A 21,234-nucleotide genomic window follows, 5' to 3' on the forward strand; every position below is an offset into this window, starting at 1 on the left:
CAAGTCAGGAAAATCTGTGAAAGGTCGCTCATGCTTTGCCACATAGTATGCAGTTCGAAAGAGCTTGTTCATTCGTGTAAAAGTAGATTCATCTGTCTTTTGAAAACCTTCCTCTAGTGGAGTGGCCAAATTCTTTTCCCTTTTTTCAACAGCACTTTTCGCCAAAACTGCCCGATCGTGTCCAACAGATTCTTTGTGATACTTAACAGACTCTTTCTTGACTGACTTGCATCCAGTAACAAACTGCAAAATAATTTTTAATTTTTTTTATTCATGGTAGGTTTAAATTCACTAACACTGTAATTATTAGATAAATTTGATAGTTAATAAAAAAAACAAATGCCTGCTTAAAATCAAAAGCATCCAATGGTTTCGAATTAAATAAAATTATCTGATAATTGTATTTCTTTTTGAATAACATGTTATAATTTATTTTCAAGAAAAAAAATCAGTCATTTTATTTGATTTAATCATGTATGATTTCTCATAAAATCTTTGACTAATAATGAAATAAGTATTAATTCTATCTAATAAAATGCTATTCCCAGTCCATGATGATTTTACAACATATTCCTGATTCGGAAAAAAAACCCCGAATTTTCGTTTAAAAATTTCATTTTGTTTTTGTCATATCTGAAGTTGACTTGTTAAATTAGAAAATGGACAATACAGTAAGTACTGATAGAATTTCAAGTAAGAACAAAACATTTACCGATGATGACTTGTCAGGACTATATTCTTTGCAAGTTTTGCAATAAATTTCAATAACGTGCACATGATCGTCCTCAAGGTTTTTTTCCAGGTCAATATGCAGTTCACGCTCCCATTTCTCGACAGTTTGTTTTGTTGGCCTTGGGATGCGTTTTACTTTTTTCTTAGGAGTTGGCCCACTTTCTGTACATGTGTCCTTGCTCTCATCATTTTTGCCGATTTTTTCATTTGATGTTCCGGCAGCGGCTGACTTAAAAAATTTGGTTATGTCCGCCATGCTAGCAGACGTCGTGCTTTGTTTCTCGGAAACTCTCGTTTCTTTTCCATTACAATATATTCATGTATATCGTAGTCTTTGAGACGCTTGAAACTAACGAGTGCTGTGTACAAGCGTCACCAAGATAATGCATTGTCTGTGTGTCGGTTTTTGTTTCAAGTTTTCGTCGATGTTTTACTATGTGTGTCTGTTTTACCAGGATTTATATGCACTCGCAGAAAAATGCAAGTACCACAATTTTCTACTCGCAAAATGAAAAATCAGCTCGCATTTAGCGAGTGTGCGAGCGTTAAATTCGAACGCTGTTTTATGTCAACTTCGTGTACACAAGGAGGCTGAAGAATCTATCAGACTGGATAAAGGGTGATGATGACCCTGATGACATCAGAGGAAGTGTTGTGGACATACTGCTGGTGTAACGATGAGAGATCGCAGTAGGGACATGAGGAATTCCAATCCTATTTCTGTCCTAGTTCTGTCTGGAGATATTGGCTTTGTCGTTCTTTTTCTGTTGTCAATGTCCCCCAAATTAAGGTCAAGGTCAGAGGTATTATATGTCCAGGTATATCACTAAACACTTTATTACTATAAACAACAACTATGGCTGTCATGTTGGGACATTAGTTAGTGTGGTAATGGTAGAAAATTGTCTGGTCTCGATAGATGTATGGTCCTCGGGTGGACATAACTATGTGATTCAGGAATGCCTCCTAGTGTACAACCTTGAATTAGAGGAATTTTGTACAGTGTGCAGGAGATCTGCGACATTCATTTAAAATCACAAGTCACTTTAATGACAGATTTCAGTAGTTAGCTTTCTGCATTAGAATAAACCCACAGAAATATTCTGACAGTCCACTGATGCTGCAGGAGTTTGATTTTGATTTTAAGCTGGAGTAGAGGATGACTGTACCCTAGACCGTGCCAGATGTGATTAATTGTTTAAACATATTTGTTACATGGCAAATAATATTTATTGTGGGTCCTTGTTTTCATTCATAATCCAGCTACACCCATCAGTGTTTGAAGAGGAATTCACTGATAGAATCAATAGCTGCCTATATACCTGTACTGTAGATTGTGTGGCGAGTATGTGACAAACATGGCGTGTGGATCTACAGGCTTCCTCAGTTATCACCGCGGGTATATAACGGACTAACTCTGGGTATAGCTACGGTTTACACATATAGAATGTTTAATTCTGATGTTTGGTCTAGTTTTGCAGTTTTACCTGTACATATTTGATACTGTTTTTCCTGGATGATACAGGTATTTCTTGTCTGCATGTATCTACTTAAATGTTTGGATACAAAAGGATTATCAGCACACGAAACAAGGAACTGTGTATTTAAAGTTCTCCGAGTGTCCCTATCTTGTAGATGTTGAAGGCATTGTGATCACCTGCTTCTATAGCTGGAGAAAGTTTGAAGATAAACCTGGCGATTTAAACACCTGATCTTTCACCTAGACTCTCTCGTATTGGGGGCAGATAACTCTATGTGACCAAAAGGTATTTGCACAAGAGGAGACGATTGATTTATAGACGTAAATTTTATGAATTGTAGAAGAGTTGAGAGTCGTCAGGAAGACCAACAGCTTTGACTCCTTTTACAAGTACTTACAGTTCAATATCCAGGTCTTTGTGACACAGTCAGCCATTGATTGTACAGTGTGTAGTTATTGTAGACCTGAGTATTTTGTGTGCAGCACATTAGTTCTATAATGGTGATGGACCATTCTGGGAAATGTTTTACCTCTTACATAAGATGATCATAAACTATCTATTGCTTAAAGGACACTGTATCAGTGGATTTAGTGTTATTTGATGTTTAGTTCTGCAAATATGAAACAAATTGAATATTTGGATCTGTTAAAATCCCTGTGTAATTGATGAACTTTATGACATCAGTTATTTATCATTGCAAGTTGCCTTTTGTGTTGGACCATTCCTGACCCAAGGGAGATAACAGGGACTCTGGCAGTTTCTGCATGGATTTGTATTTTCATAAAAGATGATGTAGAAATTCCTGGAAGAAGTCTATTATGGAAAAGCTTTGATATTGAAGTTTTTATAAAAAATGTATTCGAACGAAGATTGAAAACCTTGCTTGTTAAGTGTATTTTACGGATATCTGTTGTCATGGCGTCTGTGAGGAGTGGTCTGCCAGAGTGGTACAGTGGCTACTTACACAAATTCCGCCAAACAGCATCGCTTCCTCGCACTAAAAAGGAGCTTCGTAACTGTGTGCAGTGGTATCCTGTCCCAGATACGGAAGGTAAAAATCAGGATTCTTATAGAGTATATGTATGTTAAACGTCTTGAAAGGGAAATAAATGAAAAAAACACATCAGGGGATATTTTTTCTGTGCTGACGTTTGATGAAAATGTAAAGAATTATAACTGATACCTAATGCATCTGTCTATATTGAAACACACATACGCACTCACCACACGCATGCATATCGCACGCACGGGAGGCCGTCCTTAAATGACCTTAGCTATTAATAGGACGTTAAACAAAATAAACCAAACCAAACCAAACTGTATTGACAAACCCTTATCTTGTATCATGGCAAGGGGAATAACTCCTATTCTATATCTCCAATATTCTTGTAGAATTAAGTCATTAGTATGATTCAAGAATGTCCAAAATCTGTCCAACACTGCTATGATTCAAGAATGTCCAGAATCTGCCCAACACTGCTATGATTCAAGAATGTCCAGAATCTGTCCAACACTGCTATGATTCAAGTATGTCCAGAATCTGTCCAACACTGCTAATGATTCAAGAATGCATGCATGTCCAGAATCTGTCCAACACTGCTATGATTCAAGAATGTCCAGAATCTGTCCAACACTGCTATGATCCAAGAATGTCCAGAATCTGTCCAACACTGCTATGATCCAAGAATGTCCAGAATCTGTCCAACACCGTCTAAGATTCAAGAATGTCCAGATTCTGTCCAACACTTTGACTTTATTATTTTTACTTTGTCAGTAAATATTGAAAATATTATACTGGTGATGTGGGTTATTTCTGAAAAATCTACCAGTAGAAGGTATCTGGTAAATTGTGAGATTGTAAATCATGTTACCATATATGCATTGTTCGAAATTTGACAAATTTGATCAAAATAAAATTTTCAAAATTGGAATTTTCATATTAAGTATATAAGTAACTCCTGAGGTAGTGCTAAGAATAAAGTAAAAATTAATGTGCTTTGAAAAAAGTCTTATATAGCATTTTTATGTTTCGAAAAATATAATTTAGTGTAACACTCGCAGAAATCTATCAGTAGTTACCTGAAATGGTGAGATCAAACGTTAATGCCCATCACACAATCACAGAAGACCCAGATGATGTAGTGTGGGATTTAGATATTACATTTCTGTGTGATTAGATAACACGTCTCTGGTAGTTACTGTGTATTTGTACATACTTCAGTGGGTCATATAGTTTAAGTCGGTCATTTATTTTCAAGAACACTGATAATTAATCTTTTTTATGTGAAGTGGTCAGCTTCAGAAAAAAAACATTTTACTGTGTACTAGAAATCTTGTAATGGATTTGATTGCTCAGTGATGGGACCATCAGACAATTCCTTATAATGGCCATATCTAGGTTGAATCATCAGTGCTTGGCCTAGGTCTGTAGATAAATAGTGTAAATAGCATCAGTCAGATTAAGTATTCCATACCTAAGGATTGGCTGATGTTCCATATTACATAGATAAGAATAAGGATCCTCATTACTGGATATTAACATATGTTTGATGTTAACCTTAGATCTGTGGAGACCCCCTACCTTAGTCAGAACCCTCTCTAAACCAGCATGATACTAGTAGTGGGAGTCAATACTCACCACTGACTCAGTAGTATACTACTACATACAGTTTGTACATATACTTACAGTGAACGATTTCCATAATTTTCTGTACACTTATATCAATTATTTTTTGAGTGGTGATGCAATAATTCTGATTTATACAATAACACAAGTCACATTAGCGATAAACTTTACATTTATTGAACAACTCTACTTTCATGTATCAACACATTATAATATTTTGGCATTCTTAGGGGCTACTCTAGGATTATTCCTTAAGGTAAATTTGGAATTAACTTGGTAATTTCCAATCCATAGTGATAACCGAAGCCCCTGGGGAAACCCCATAGGTGCAGGGTTGGACAAGTTTGAATGTAAATCCGAATTGGGGGTAAAATTCAAATATGTTGAATTATAAGGCCCAAAAAAAGATGTTTTCCGTCAAATTTGCCCAATCAACAATTCATATGTAAAGTATTCAATAAACATCTAGATACAGGAAGTGAACCAAACTTGTACATGTTGAGTTACCTTCCGGGATGAAACAGAAAAGCATGTGTTCGTTTATCATAAGCAGAGAAGTTTCATTGCCAATTCATGGTGGCTTTTCACATTTAACTCTCTTTTATTTTGTCTAACAGACTCGCGTTGACTGTAAGTTGTAGATGATGGTGTGATTTTGCCAATATCCTGTATTTAAGTATGTCTGATAGAAATTTGGGCTTATGGTGCATTCTTCAAAACATACCAGTTTACACATGCATGTATGACATTTTTTCCATGGCTCATTTACATATAGAGAGTGGAGCACTTAATTAGAGATTCTCTGTAATCAGTTGGTAGTTTCCCGGTTTTGATTACAATTATTAAAACTATGGAATCGATTCTTACATTATATCAACATTAGGGTATATATTCTATCATTCAACATATATTTGTTGCTTTCTCATAGTTTCTATCTTTAGAAGACATTGACAGGCTTTAGATACTCCTCAAAACATTGAACGGTTGTTAATGAATAATGGAATGTTGAGATCCATACTTTTTTGAAAATATGAATGTTTGCCCCTCGTCCCCTTATCTTCACATTAAGTTATGAGTCTACATTATATGATACGGCCTTTTGTTTAACTTATGTTGGGTATGTTGTACCATTGATAAGTACTAACATACCACCTCTAATGATACACATGTGTAGCACTGCTTACTACCATACCTACCTCTAGTGTGATGAAACAGGAGAGTTCCAAACTGTGAGCATCACTGATTTTGTGGCACATTTTTGGAAAAATTTGCATCATTTTCACAATAATTGTACACCATTCCTGTTCTATATTGTTACTTCTGAAGGATCCAAGAAGTATTGTGTAATATTATTTGTGAAAAGATTGTGCTTCGTTGATGCGATGTGATTAACTTGATTTTAATTAGTTTTATCGCTTTTCAAAGTAATCTGACCTCAAAAGATATTTTTTGTTGGAATATGGCAGAAATGACTGGATATGATTAACATCAGCAAGAAGATAGAGTATTGTGAAACAATTGTTGATATATCAAGAAAGACTTCAAAACAGAACTCTTTCACCTGACTTATGTAGGAAGAATGTGTAAGAAAAATATTTGTGTGATAAATGAGGGCATCACGCCAACATCGTAATTTTTCACATAAGTGATGATCTAGTTTAATATTTTTGAAAAATGTTGAAATAAAGGAAGTATCAGAGGGAAGAATTCTGGATCTGTTAGGGTACAAGACACAGCTGAAGGGTGCTGTGTCAGTAGGGGGAGCCATCAGATAACAGACCAATCCCAAGCTTTGATACAAATCAAAGGGGTCTTCTCAAAACCCACAAAAGGGGTTGTATCAGAACACTGGAGAGCATATGGTTCCCTTCAGTCAAAGACATTTGGACAACATTATGAAGGACCAGTAAATTTTGAAAACATATTTTCAACAACCCCCAAAAAAGAAGGCAAATGTGTCCAAATTTTCACAGAAGGGACTGTGTGGATTATTTAACTGAAGGAAGTGATTTCTAACCTTTGTAAAGAACTTCATGAAATGTTATCATGAATGGTTGCCTGATGCTGTGATTCCCTCTTGACTTGATATGAGAAGAATTCTGGAATGGAGATTACTGTAATATTGTCAGCTCAGCTCAGTGATTACAGGTGTCTGCAGTGTTAACCCGTATTTTTGTATTAACGGAAAATTCATTTCATATTAATCAACGGAAAATTTATTTCATTACCAGTGAATTCAGTTGGGATTTACAGCTGAAGTGGACATTAATTAAGATTTCTTGAGTGTTTTTCATTGCTCAAAAGGAAGGTTTTTAGTTTGTGTGATAAAGGTAGAATAAGTAGTATACTCAGTATTATTCTGTATGGAGACAGTGTCTGTTGATCATTATTGTAATTAAAGGAAAAGTGGTCTTAATTTCAACACTCAAATTATTCTAAAAAGGTTTATTGTGATAAACTTTGATACAATATGGCAGATATTAGCCATGGAAGGTCGTGGTATCAAAACTACGCTCAGCAACTTAAGTTTCATAGGAGGCAGAGCGACTTTGCTTATAATAGCAACACAGGTAATTATGTCCCCTGTAGGTTGTCATAGCAATGATTTATTCCTAGGCTTATCCTGATTTTGTGACAGTGATGATTGGCACATTTTTGGGAGGTCAGGCTATTTAGATTATTTGTTTCCTTTTTGCAAAAAAATGAATCCAAGTTTTGTTCATTTTGATGAACTCTGCATCCAAACCATGATTAACATTAAACAACTTTGTAAATTGAAAGAATTTCATGATAATCATGCCTTTGAAATAATAATACTTGAAGGAGAATCTGTGAGGGGTATATAAATCTGTGTCAGGGGGTATATATAAATCTGTGTCAGGGGGTATATAAATCTGTGTCAGGGGGTATATAAATCTGTGTCAGGGGGTATATATAAATCTGTGTCAGGGGGTATATATAAATCTGTGTCAGGGGGTATATAAATCTGTGTCAAGGGGGTATATATAAATCTGTGTCAAGGGGGTATATATAAATCTGTGTCAGAGGGTATATATAAATCTGTGTCAGGGAGTATATAAATCTGTGTCAGGGGGTATATAAATCTGTGTCAGGGGGTATATATAAATCTGTGTCAGGGAGTATATAAATCTGTGTCAGGGGGTATATAAATCTGTGTCAGGGGGTATATAAATCTATGTCAGGGGGTATATAAATATGTGTCAGGGGGTATATAAATATGTGTCAGGGGGTATATAAATCTGTGTCAGGGGGTATATAAATCTGTGTCAGGGGGTATATAAATCTGTGTCAGGGAGTATATAAATATGTGTCAGGGGGTATATAAATATGTGTCAGGGGGTATATAAATCTGTGTCAGGGGGTATATATAAATCTGTGTCAGGGAGTATATAAATCTGTGTCAGGGGGTATATAAATCTGTGTCAGGGGGTATATAAATCTATGTCAGGGGGTATATAAATCTGTGTCAGGGGGTATATAAATCTGTGTCAGGGGGTATATAAATCTATGTCAGGGGGTATATAAATCTGTGTCAGGGGGTATATAAATATGTGTCAGGGGGTATATAAATATGTGGTCAGGGGGTAATATTTGTCCAGGGGTATATAAATAAAGCTGTGTCAGGGGGTATTAATTAGGGGGTATATATAAATTTGTCAGGGGTATAAAATCTATGTCAGGGGGTATATAATCTGTGTCAGGGAGTATATAAATGGGTATTCAGTCAGGGTATATAAATCTGTGTCAGGGGTATATAAATCTGTGTCAGGGGGTATATAAATCTGTGTCAGAGGGTATATAAATCTGTGTCAGGGGGTATATAAATCTGTGTCAGGGAGTATATATAAATCTGTATCAGAGGGTATATAAATCTGTGTTAGGGGGTATATAAATCTGTGTCAGGGGGTATATAAATCTGTGTCAGGGGGTATATAAATCTGTGTCAGGGATATATAAATCTATGTAAGGGGGTATTACATAATGAATTGGGGGGTATACAAATCGATGTCAGGGGGTATATAAATCTGTGTCAGGGAGTATATAAATTGGGGATATATAAATCTATGTCAGGGGGTATATAAATCTATGTCAGGGGTATATAAATCTGTGTCAGGGGGTATATAAATCTGTGTCAGGGGTATATAAATCTGTGTCAGGGAGTATATAAATCTATGTCAGGGGCTATATATAAATCTGTGTCAGAGGGTATATAAATCTGTGTCAGGGGGTATATATAAATCTGTGTCAGGGGGTATATATAAATCTGTGTCAGGGGGTATATAAATCTGTGTCAGGGGGTATATAAATCTATGTCAGGGGGTATATAAATCTGTGTCAGGGGTATATAAATTTGTGTCAGGAGTATAGAAATTTGAGATATATAGATCTATGTAAGGGGGTATTACATAATGAATTGGGGGGGGTATACAAATTGATGTAAGGGGTATATAAATCTATGTCAGGGAGTATATAAATCTGTAAGTGAGGGGGTATTCTATGTCAGGGAGTATATTAATTGGGGATATATAAATCTATGTCAGGGGGTATATAAATCTGTAAGTGAGGGGGTATTCTATGTCAGGGGGTATATAAATCTGTAAGTGAGGGGGTATTCTATGTCAGGGGGTATATAAATCTGTTTTTTTTTTACCGATGAATAGTTAACCCTGTACCCTATAAACACATGAGGTTCCTTACCAATTATATAGTGTACCCATCAGAAAGACCTGTAGTGATGAAATTTGATTACATAAACGTTAACAATGGGATCACCTGCTTGGAAAAATTCTCTGACTAGTCATTCTGGTCTAAACTGTAGTACAATTAGTTTAGATCTTCATTGGCTACTGATGTATCTTTTTCACATGCTGCTAGTCAGGGAATGACAAACATGCACATGCTGCTGTGAAAACAGAATTTAGAATTTACATTTGTGTCATTTGCTTAGGGATACAAAAACCAACAAATAGGGATACAAAAACCAACAAAGAAAATTAACCTGCTGAGCTTAAGCTTTGTAATGTTTAGGATATATGAAATTCTCGACTTGTAACTTTGCTATAATGCCTCACTTAAGACCTTTAGACCTTAGAGTGTCTTGAAACAAGAAAGGTTTTGGGTCCTGTCCTCTGACTGAGGCAAAGTCTATAAAATTGTTACTCAATATTGGTAGTAAGTCTGGTTAGCCCCATTGTCATTATGATGTAATCGGGAGGCGTGTCAAATCGCTGTGTGCAAATGTGACATTTCATTATGATAGCACTATAAAATCATCCTTCTGCGGCCCTTTCATGTGTGGACAGCTGACCTTCATGTGTCCTTTGTTGTTGTGAGGGTGTAACGATACGAAACCCTCAAGTTAACAGGAAAATTCATCATAGAAAAAGTTTGATTTTAGGTCAGATAAAGGTGATGTTACGTGGCCATTACCATTCCTAACTTCACAGGTTTTCCATCCTCAGACGATACTGTAGACATTCTGTCAGGTTTGAAGTTCTTCTGATTATTTATCTTCAAGTGTAGACACACGACTGTGTGGAAAGTTGGTTTAGATACCATATATACAGAAAGGTTTTGAACCTTTCCAAAACTTTGTCTTGCCCTGAAAAGTTAAAAGATATTTTGTGTTTGAAATGTAGATGTTTGAAAGTTGTTCTAAAACAGATCACCAGGTGTACAGAGAACACAGGGTTTGAGCTGTTACCACAGGTGTCTCTAATGCTATTGTTATTAGACATCCAACTCCTACAGTTTACTTAAAAGTTGCTGAGAGTTTGTCTGAAAGTTGTACACACAAGTTTTCTTGAGTTTTAGATGTTTTTGTTGTTTTTTTGTTGTGGTTTTTAACAAAAACCTATAGAGTGTTGATATATTCTGGACAAATTCTGGCCAGCAATATTGTAAGGAGTGTTACAGCTGTAATAAATGATATTTTGGGACACTTTCAAACACCCATGGTTACAAAATAATACAAAATTGATGTTTTCTATAATCCTGGGAGTAGAAAACACGTTAAATAAGGGTGCCCATGGAGATGTATGAATGAGATTTAAGTTATATGGAAGGAGGAGACATCACAAGGTTTATTTTGTTTAAAAAGAATGGAGACATTGTTTTGTATGTGTCTAAATATTGATGGTTTGCTCTGAAGTCTGAAATACTGTTTCTGATATTAATGGTCTGCTCCGAAGTCTGAAATACTATTTCTGGTATTGATGGTCTGCTGCGAAGTCTGAAACACTGTTTCTGATATTGATGGTCTGCTGCGAAGTCTGAAATACTATTTCTGATATTAATGGTCTGCTCCGAAGTCTGAAATACTATTTCTGGTATTGATGGTCTGCTGCGAAGTCTGAAACACTGTTTCTGATATTGATGGTCTGCTGCGAAGTCTGAAATACTATTTCTGATATTGATGGTCTGCTCCGAAGTCTGAAATACTATTTCTGGTATTGATGGTCTGCTGCGAAGTCTGAAACACTGTTTCTGATATTGATGGTCTGCTGCGAAGTCTGAAATACTGTTTCTGATATTGATGGTCTGCTCCAAAGTCTGAAATACAGTTTCTGATATTGATGGTCTGCTGCGAAGTCTGAAATACTGTTTCTGGTATTGATGGTCTGCTCCGAAGTCTGAAACACTGTTTCTGGTATTGATGGTCTGCTGCGAAGTCTGAAATACTGTTTCTGGTATTGATGGTCTGCTCCAAAGTCTGAAATACAGTTTCTGATATTGATGGTCTGCTCTGAAGTCTGAAATACTGTTTCTGATATTGATGGTCTGCTGCGAAGTCTGAAATACTGTTTCTGATATTGATGGTCTGCTCCGAAGTCTGAAATACTGTTTCTGATATTGATGGTCTGCTCTGAAGTCTGAAATACTGTTTCTGATATTGATGGTCTGCTCCGAAGTCTGAAACACTGTTTCTGATATTGATCGAGTCCAGGGCACTACTTTATGTAAGACCTGAGCAGCTTTAAAGCCTGCAGTAAGATTATTTTAAAGGTTTCTTTACATTTATGTACCTTTAAAATGAAAATAGTTTTGCATTTAAACATAGTTGTACAAATAAGTGAACTTTTGTCTGATTCATGCTCCTTTTGTGTGTTTTCAGAAGATTCCGGACCAATAGTCACCACAACTTCGAAATCCAGCAGGTAAATAAAATAATACTTCCTGTCAATATGATGTCACCTCCTGTCAATATGACATTATATTGCATTACCTTTTATGTTAAATATATGATAACAATTTCTCTAAGTTATGACATCAGAAGAAAAATGATATCACTTCCTGCATTACTCAACAGATTAGAATCATCTTTGATGCATATAGAGACTTTCCCACACTGTGTTATTCATGTTAAATAATGATCAAAGCACGTCATATCAAATTGTCTCCAAGGGTTTTAGAAAATAACAATAGATGCAAGTAACAAAATCTGAATGAACAATGAGTTTCTGTGAATGTCTCGAACCCTGAGTGTTGTCATCGACTACAGTCTTGACTGGGCATTACTTATTGATAGCAGACATGTTAGTTTGATGGGTTTGATGTGTGTGGATGATTTGTAGCAGGCATGTGGCATATGTTTCTTGTCAGCTTCTGGTACAGCCACCCATTGATGGAGGTGAATTGTATATTTACATAAATATTAAGAGTACATCAACCTTTTGATTTGTTATTTTCCAAGCTTTCCTCAAGGTCACCATGATGTTTGCTCAATATGTAGTACCTAAATACTTGAACCCCTTTCTATGACATCTGTAGTGATCCCTCAAGGTCATTGGGATGTTTGCTCAATATGTAGTACCTAAATAAGTGTAGCCCTTTCTATGTCAGTCTGAAGTGACAGTGTTAATACTGGCATCCTCATCAAACAGGTTATTATTGGTTGTCCTTATCACTTTCAAATAAAAACCTTAATGTTTTTACATGCTGGTCTTTGACAGGACATATTATAGTATGGTGTTGTCCACCTTCTGTCCCGAGTATTTGACAGGACATATTATAGTATGGTGTTGTCTACCTCCCGTCCCGAGTATTTGACAGGATATATTATAGTATGGTGTTGTCCACCTCCCGTCCCTGGGTTTTTGACAGGACATATTATAGTTGTGTTGCCACCTCCCGGTCCTGGAGTATTTGACAGGACATATATAGAAAGTGTGTCTACCTCCCGTCCCTGGGTATTGACAGGACATTTATAGTTATGGTTGTCACACCTTCCAGTGTCCGAGTATTTGACAGGACATAATTATAGTATGGTGTTTGTCCACCTTCCAGTCCCGAGTATCTTGAACAGGACATATATAGTATGGTGTTGTCTACCTCCCGTCCCCGAGTATTTGACAGGACATATTATAGTATGGTGTTGTCCACCTCCTGTCCCCGAGGATTTGACAGGACATATTATAGTATGGTGTTGTCCACCTCCTGTCCCCGAGTATTTGACAGGACATATTATAGTATGGTGTTGTCCACCTCCCGTCCCTGGGTATTTGACAGGACATATTATAGTATGGTGTTGTCCACCTCCCGTCCCCGAGTATTTGACAGGACATATTATAGTATGGTGTTGTCTACCTCCGTCCCTGGAGTATTTGACAGGACATATTATAGTATGGTGTTGTCCACCTCCCGTCCCCGAGTATTTGACAGGACATATTATAGTATGGTGTTGTCCACAGAACATAAGATCCGATATTTCTCACACACCATGATTTGGATTATATACATGTGTAATTTCATATTTCTATGATAAAATGCTGCTTCCATGAATATCCCAAGTCATTATATATAAAGAATCTTTTACATTTCTTTTTCATATAATATATATGAAACTATTGTTGTTTCTCTTTTTAAATCACCATAATCTCAAAATTAAAAAGAAAAATTGCATTGTTCATTATTGTCATATGAAATGGAACATATGTCAGATCCTGTATAACCAAAATAGAATACTATTTCTAAATAAATGTACAGCAAGTTCTCTCCCCTATACCATGCCACTGTTAGAGGACTACTGCTCTCCTCAATGATATAATTAACTGTCTGTATTTTCTGTTACAGTGAAGTGGTAGAAAATGGACTCAATGATGCTAAGGAAAACCAAGAAGAGGTAACTTAACATTGTCATATGATGTGATCCATGTTTTCTTAGATATACAGTAAACTCCGGTTTTCAAGAAGTCAGTCGGACCATGAAAACAACTTCGTAGAAACCGGACTTCGTGAAACACGACCAGTCCTACCTGTCTAAAATTAGTCTCGATAGATATACCGTTCACCAGCTGGCTAGCTAGGCCTAGCGTAAATGTGTAAACACTAACTGTATGATCAGTATTTAAAAACAACAATCACTGGACATTTTCTTAAACTTGTGTTACATTTTAATTATTATTTACAAATTGTTATTAACACAACGTGTGTACATTAGCCTATATACAGTACACGTGTACGTATCAGTTACACAGGAAAATATACCGGCGAGCGATCATCGAACATTTTTATTCATACTTTCGTAAAAAAGTCAGTCATTTGTTTCTGTTTTGAAGAATAATGACACTTGTCAGCAAAGTCAGAAAGTTTGGTGATACACGTAAACATTGTTTCATCGACATTCTCGCGTGACTCTACGAACATTTTTATTTTGTCAACACTGTCCACGAACTCTACGAGAGTAGGAATTTTCAATTCAACCCCGGTATCACTATCGCTGTCCGACTCAGAGTCTTCCGATTTGTTATCCATTTTGTTTTTTATTTCCTCAATAACATCACTCTGTGTTGTTTGTTCAGTGGTGACAATATCCTCGTTGATCGTCACAAAATCAGCAAGCGAGATTTGGTCCCCGGAGATAGATCTCCATTCATTGGCTAACGTTGCCAGAGGGATGTTGTCATCTTCGCTTGATGAGCTGTCACTCACCGAGGTCACGACCTCGTTATGCACGATTCCGGCCTTCAAAAAAAACAGTTACGAATCGTGGTGGGCGTGACAAACTTCCACGCTCGGTATATCCAGTCTACCGCAAGTCGGAGATTGATTTCAGGAGTGAGACTTTTATCAAAACATTTCAGCAAGTATTCACTGAGGAATCGACGGTACTTCTGTTTCAAATTGTTTATTATGCCTTGGTCCATCGGTTGTAATTTCGATGTCGTGTTTGGAGGCAAAAACACAAGTTTGATTGAACTCAAACCCTCCACATGCGGATGAGCAGTGCAGTTGTCTAACAGCATCAAAACCTGACGACCCTGTCGATTGAACTTACGATAAAGGTTTAAAATCCATTCTCGGAATAGTTCCGTCACCATCCAGGCTTACTTGTTCGCGTGGTATTCCACGGGAAGACTTTTTACATTCTTAAAACATCTGGGATTTTTAAATTTCCCGATCACCCAAAAGTTTTAATTTTTCGATTCCCGAAGCATTAGCATTAGAATTCCTTTGTCGACATCAATCAAAATTTGGTGTTTCGTTTGAAGATCCAATATCTTTCTCTTTTTCGGAGTAGCCATTTTGACACCTTCCTTCGTGTATAAAGTGACAAACAAATGAACAGTGACTTGTTTTTACAGCGATTTATATCGGGTAGGGTTAATGAGTTGTTTTCACAGTTCGTACATACAGGTAAATTATCCCGTGGGGACCCCCAGACCATATCGCACAAAGCGATAGTTCGTACATAGTGACTTCGTGAATACAGGATTAATTTACAAAGGTTTATATAGAGGCTCAGTAGGGGATTTTTAAAGACTTCGTGAAATGCGGTATATCGTTAAATCCGACTTCGTGAAATGTGGAGTTTACTGTAATTGGTTTGAAAAAACAGATATTTTAAACATTAAATAAAATCTGTAATACTAGTAGCATATTTGAATGCATGTGTTCTGTAAATTCATGGAAATTGAGAGATTCAAATTTAAAACAAGATTTTTGCTTTTTATTTTTAGATTCGTTTTGACGAGATGGCCAACATAAAGAACAAATTTGAGGCTGGAGACAGTAAGGTCATGACATCTGCTGGAAAGGTCAATGTCCACGAAGAGATCTTAAATGTTCAGAGTGGTGAGTTTGAAAATGAACCAGAAAAGTTTGAGCAGTGGCAAAACCAGACGGAAGGCGGAGTCTATGAGAGTCAGCCACACGAAAATCCAGATGTCTTTAAAGAAGGTCAGAAAAATGTGGGAGAAGAACTCCCAGAAGTTGGTATGGCTAAAAATGTCTTGGAAAAATTCAAGAAAATACAAGAAGAAGGATATACTCCAGAAAAAAAGAAGGAATTAACCCCAGACAGAACTGGGAAATATGAGTATGTCAGTGAGCCACGGTCAGTCCTGGAGAAGCCGAAAGAAGTTGTAGAAGCAGGCGTTTTTGAGAGTCAGCCAACAGATCCAGAAGATGTTGTTCGGTCTTCAGACCATTTGCAAGAAGCTTTGCCAGAGCAAGGCTCCGCTAAGAATTTACTTGCTAAATTTAAACAGTTTGAGAGTGATGTTGGCAACAAACCTCCTCCAACTCCGGGACAAAGGGAGCTAACCCCAGACAGAAATACAAAGGGAGAGTATGTAAGTGAGCCAAGGTCACAATTCCAGCAATACGAGGGAAAGGTTGAATCTGGAGAATTTGAAAGTCAACCACAGGAATTTGAGGACATAGTCAAGTCTGGCAATTCTGTTGAAGAAGTACTTCCAGAAAAGGGCACAGCACATAATTTGGTTTCCAAGTTCAAACAATACCAATCTGAATCGGCTTCTCCTCCTTCACCACGACAGAAGAAAGAGCTGACACCAGACCGATCAGGAAAGGTGGAATATGTCAGTGAACCAAGGGGACAGGTTGAAGTTTATGAAGGCAAATCTGAAGCAGGCATTTTTGAAAGTAGTCCAGTTGACCAACCAGAAATTGTAAAGTCAGGAGACTTTCAGCCTGAACCACTACCAGAGGAAGGATATGCCAAAAATGTTGCTGCTAGATTCAAAGAATGGGAAAAATCTGGTGGCTCTTCCCCAACTGGTACTCCCATTCGACACAAGGAGTTCACACCCCCTAGGGAAGATGCAGATCGCACAGTGGCTGGAGTTTTGGAGAACACACCAGAGTCCCTGGACATAGCCCGAGAGACTGATTCACGATTTCAAGAAACAGAGTTACCAGAGAGAGGTATGGCGAAAAACATGCTTAACAAATTCAAGGAAATTCAGGCAAATTCACCGACCAGTCCACGTAACAAGAAGGAATTCACCCCACCCCCAGACCATGGCTCAGGTGTGTTTGAGAATAAGCCTGCTCCTTCTCTTGAAATTGATGTCCGACAAGCAGAAAGTGGAATTCTAGAGAGTTCACCGGTAGCCCGGGAAGATGTTGCTAAAGAACATGTGTCTGCAGAGGAAACCGTTCCTGAACAAGGATATGCCAAGAACATGGTCAACCGATGGAAGCAGATGGAATCTGTGAGTGCCAAATCATCGCCATCCCCAAGATACAAAGAATTCACACCCCCAAGAGACAACCTGATGAGTCCAAAGTCCCCTGCAGGTTTAAACAGCAGTGTAAACCCGAACGACCTTCCAGGCCAGTACCAGGAGCAGGTGTCGGCAGGTGTTTATGAGAACACACCGGAGCACAAAGAAGGTGTCTTCCGGGAGGCAGACACGGACTTCGAGGAGGGCCTTCCAGCCAAGGACACAACCAGATCATTATTACAGAGATTCAAGTCTATACAGGACCAGGCTAAGGAGGCACAGGACACGCCCAAACCTATCTCCAGAAAAGTAGGTCACAGTTTCTTAATTCTCTTGAAAGTCTGTGTGTCGGTGTACAATTATGTTGTTGTTTTCAATCTTTCTTCACAGTGTAATTATCAGATAAATTCTCTTAAATTTGTTAAATTTTATCCTAATATAAGTTTAGTGTCATGGTGAATGACAGTCCTAATGTATCCTAACACAACAGGTATTAGGACTGACTTTCTCCTATCCTTTAACTCATTTTATTTTCAAGCGCTGTGAAGTTAGAATAATTTGTCAGTGAATTTCTTTAAATGCACATATCTGCTCAAAACAGGTGTTTTTAAGTGTTTTTAATGTTTCTAAATTAGGCATATTATGGCTTTAATTTATTTTCAACATTTGCTTGAAAATGTAATTGATACTTTAATAGATTTGAATTACCATAGCAGATATTTGCATTATAATAAGATGTTATTAAAGAAGCATGGTGATATGATAATTGTGACAAATTGATGTCTTGTTGAAAATGTAGTTTTCGCTGTGTTTATATTATATGCTAGTGTTAAAGTTGTACTCGGAGATTATTTATATAAACATACACAGAAAAACAGGTAACTGTAACCAGGTCATTCACATCTCTGATGTGGAGAAAATTAACTTTGGTTTGAAGTGTGGACTTTTGTTATGGTTTGGCTAGTACTACATTTGTTAAGATTTCAGGAGACCAGATATATGTAATACATTTCTCTTAAAAAAAGTTTGAATGAATCAGGTGATATTATATTTATATGACAGAAACCAGGTTTGATTTAAACAATAAATTGGACTTTGTTTTTAATTTTTAACATAGATACTTTTTTTTTCGAGAATTCTACTAGTCTTTATAAATCTTAACACATGTAGGTCTTGAGATATTTGTGAATAAACAGGTATTTCTTTATTATGGCTTACCAAATATAATAAACTTGTAGGAATTTTTTTCAGTGATACAATGGCATGTATTGTTTACACAGAGCTTTTGTTAGTAGGATTTTTTACAGCATTCAGACATTTTAGGTGCCAGTGATGTTCCAATCTACCTGCTGAGTGAAGTCTAACTTGTACAACAATATTTGGTGTAAACTTGTGATTTCTTATTTCCATCCTTGCTTTCATTTACAATGTCTTATTCTAGGAATCAAACGAAAATGGAAACTCACCTGCTCCTGAAACTAAGAAGGTTTGTTTTACTGTAGAGAAAACCTCAGAATTCTTTCTCCCTCAATCCACCTGAGGATGTCTTTGTTTATTATTTTCTTTTTCACTTTTTGTGATTTTTTATTGTGTTTAGCACAAGGCTTATCTCCCTTTGATAACTCTTTGTAGTTAAGTAAATCAGCATTATAATGTATCGGTTAATGATGTAAACTCTATACCTATAGTCTGTTTTCTAGGTTACAGTATAATAAATAGTGGCTATATTATGAGACAACCAAGTTAGAAAAACATGTCTTATTCATGTATATATTTCTTAAACTGTTCATATCCTTTTGTCTGTTGAGATCTCTGCCTGTCTGTGTTGTAGTTAATTAGATGAATTAACTAACTAGATACTAGATACTATTTGTTCAATTTAAGAACAAACAAACCTGCTCTTTAGGTTTATTCTTCTTGTAAATAATGAAAAAGACAAACAAAAAATTCAAAAACAAACCAAAAAAAAAGTATGTATTGACAAATTCATATTTTGTGTTTTGAGGATTTTGATTTTTTTTCACGATTAGACTTGAACAAATCTGTCTTTAGTTTACCAGCTGTTTGTGTTTATTATTGTTTATAACCTGTTTCCTCTCCTTGTTTACTAACTCTTCAATATATTAGATAGTTATTAATATCTGTAATGATTATCCACTACAAATATAGAGTCAGATCATTTTATTTGGTGTTGGATGAAGGTGAGGAATAGGCCAGAAAGCATGCCCATATCTCCATAGTTACTGTCTGTCCTGCTTTATATTAACAAACTTGAAGCAGATTCGTGTCTGATTCTGTCAGATGCGACCTAGGAGATGCTGCCATGTTCCTTGAGAGGAGATCTACTTGTTTACTAATTTTCTAGTTAGTTTTAAGATTATATTTGATACTAATATTAACCTTGTATTCTTTATTTCATTTATTGTTTGTGTTAGTTTGTGCTTATACTTGATATTAATTAATTGTGTTAAATTTTGTACTAAACATTTAGTTCATATTTAACCGGATGACTTACACGCATGCATTTTATTGTGGAGCTTGTTCAAATATATGTGGATCCGAAGTTAGCATGTGCGAATTGATGTTGTTGTTTTTATTTTAATTTTTTTTCAGGAATTAAGACAGTAGTTTCCATAAAATAATTTCCCTAAATGTCATCACTAACTCCCATTAATAAGGCAGCGTAAAGGGAAGTAATCACATTATAATACAAGAGTTATTTCCCTTCAATCATGTTCCTGTAATATACAGTACATTGAAGGTTTAAATATTTCAGATAATTGCATTGAGATTTTATGTATGAGGTCAACAATTATATAAATTTATAGTTGTGTAAATTGTTGTTATGAGTTGTTGGTTTGAAGTTATTATAGGATTCTGTGGTATATTGATTTTTTTTGCAGAACTTACTATCAACCTGCTGTTGAAGATCTCTCATCAGTAGAGAGAGTTCCAATGATTTCATCCTTATTTAAGACATTTGTAATTTTAAAAAAGGAAATTAAACCAACAAAATACAACAGCTTATGATATGCTGTCATCAAATATTAGTTTGTCAAAAGGTCCGATTCATAGAAAAATATTTTTCTGAGATTTGAAAATTTTGAACACTACACTTTTCAATGGAAATTCCAAGAAGTTAAAAAAGCATGAATATGGGTTATACTTCTGTTCTCAGTATGTAATGTTTGAATCATGTCTTTAAAGGAAGTGTATTATCAGTACTGTTTGGGTGTGTCTTTAGGCATTAAGGTGTATAACATGTTATTTTTGATAGACAAGGTGTCTAGTTGGTAATTTTTAATAGTCTTTATTTAAGGTGTCTAATTGGTAATATTTGATAGTGTCTTTAGAAGAAGTGTCTAATTGGTAAATTTTGATAGACAGTCTTTAGCCAAGGTGTCTTATTGGTTATTTTTGAGAGTGTCTTTAGACAAGGTGTCTTATTGGTTATTTTTGAGAGTGTCTTTAGACAAGGTTTCTAATCAGTAATTTTTCATAGTGTCTTTAGAACAGTGCAGTTTTTATTGGTGGATAAATGAAGATAATAGGTGTGCTTTCCCCTCCGTCTATGCCTTGAGTACCATCTCTACCTGTCTATAAACATCTCCATATCCAATCCAATAAAAGCTGGAAGGATAAAATTAATTAAAGAATAAATGTACTGGAACAGCCAGAGGGTACAACTACAATTGGGAGTAATTGATGTAAGTTGTTCAGCGTGTATACGTCACACAGGTAAATGACGTGTGTAAGCCTAGGGGGAAAGCCGACGTATGTCACACTCACCTGACGGTGATGATCAGCAGAGAGCACTCAATAGTATCTTATCTGATAGATTGGAGGCATGTTTCTATTTCAAGTTTACAGATTAAAAAAAACAACTAATTAATTACCTATGATC

General features: G+C 36.2%; 1 protein-coding gene across 17 annotated transcripts in view; it reads left to right on the forward strand.

The window, feature by feature from the left end:
• Positions 1 to 21,234, forward strand: part of LOC117336894 (probable serine/threonine-protein kinase kinX) — a 169,774-nt gene that overhangs the window by 117,183 nt on the left and 31,357 nt on the right. For 12 of the 17 annotated variants that reach the window (XM_033897641.1, XM_033897642.1, XM_033897650.1 and 9 more), the window contains 4 exons: positions 11,975 to 12,017; positions 13,933 to 13,981; positions 15,819 to 17,639; positions 18,772 to 18,816. In XM_033897641.1, the coding sequence (XP_033753532.1) occupies positions 11,975 to 12,017; positions 13,933 to 13,981; positions 15,819 to 17,639; positions 18,772 to 18,816 (1,958 nt within the window). The remainder of the gene's footprint in view (positions 1 to 11,974; positions 12,018 to 13,932; positions 13,982 to 15,818; positions 17,640 to 18,771; positions 18,817 to 21,234) is intronic. The other 5 variants (XM_033897657.1, XM_033897658.1, XM_033897644.1 and 2 more) reach the window with 1 other exon arrangement.

This window comes from Pecten maximus, chromosome 10, assembly GCF_902652985.1.
Source record: "Pecten maximus chromosome 10, xPecMax1.1, whole genome shotgun sequence".
In the NCBI taxonomy this organism is placed as follows: Eukaryota; Metazoa; Mollusca; class Bivalvia; order Pectinida; family Pectinidae; genus Pecten; species Pecten maximus.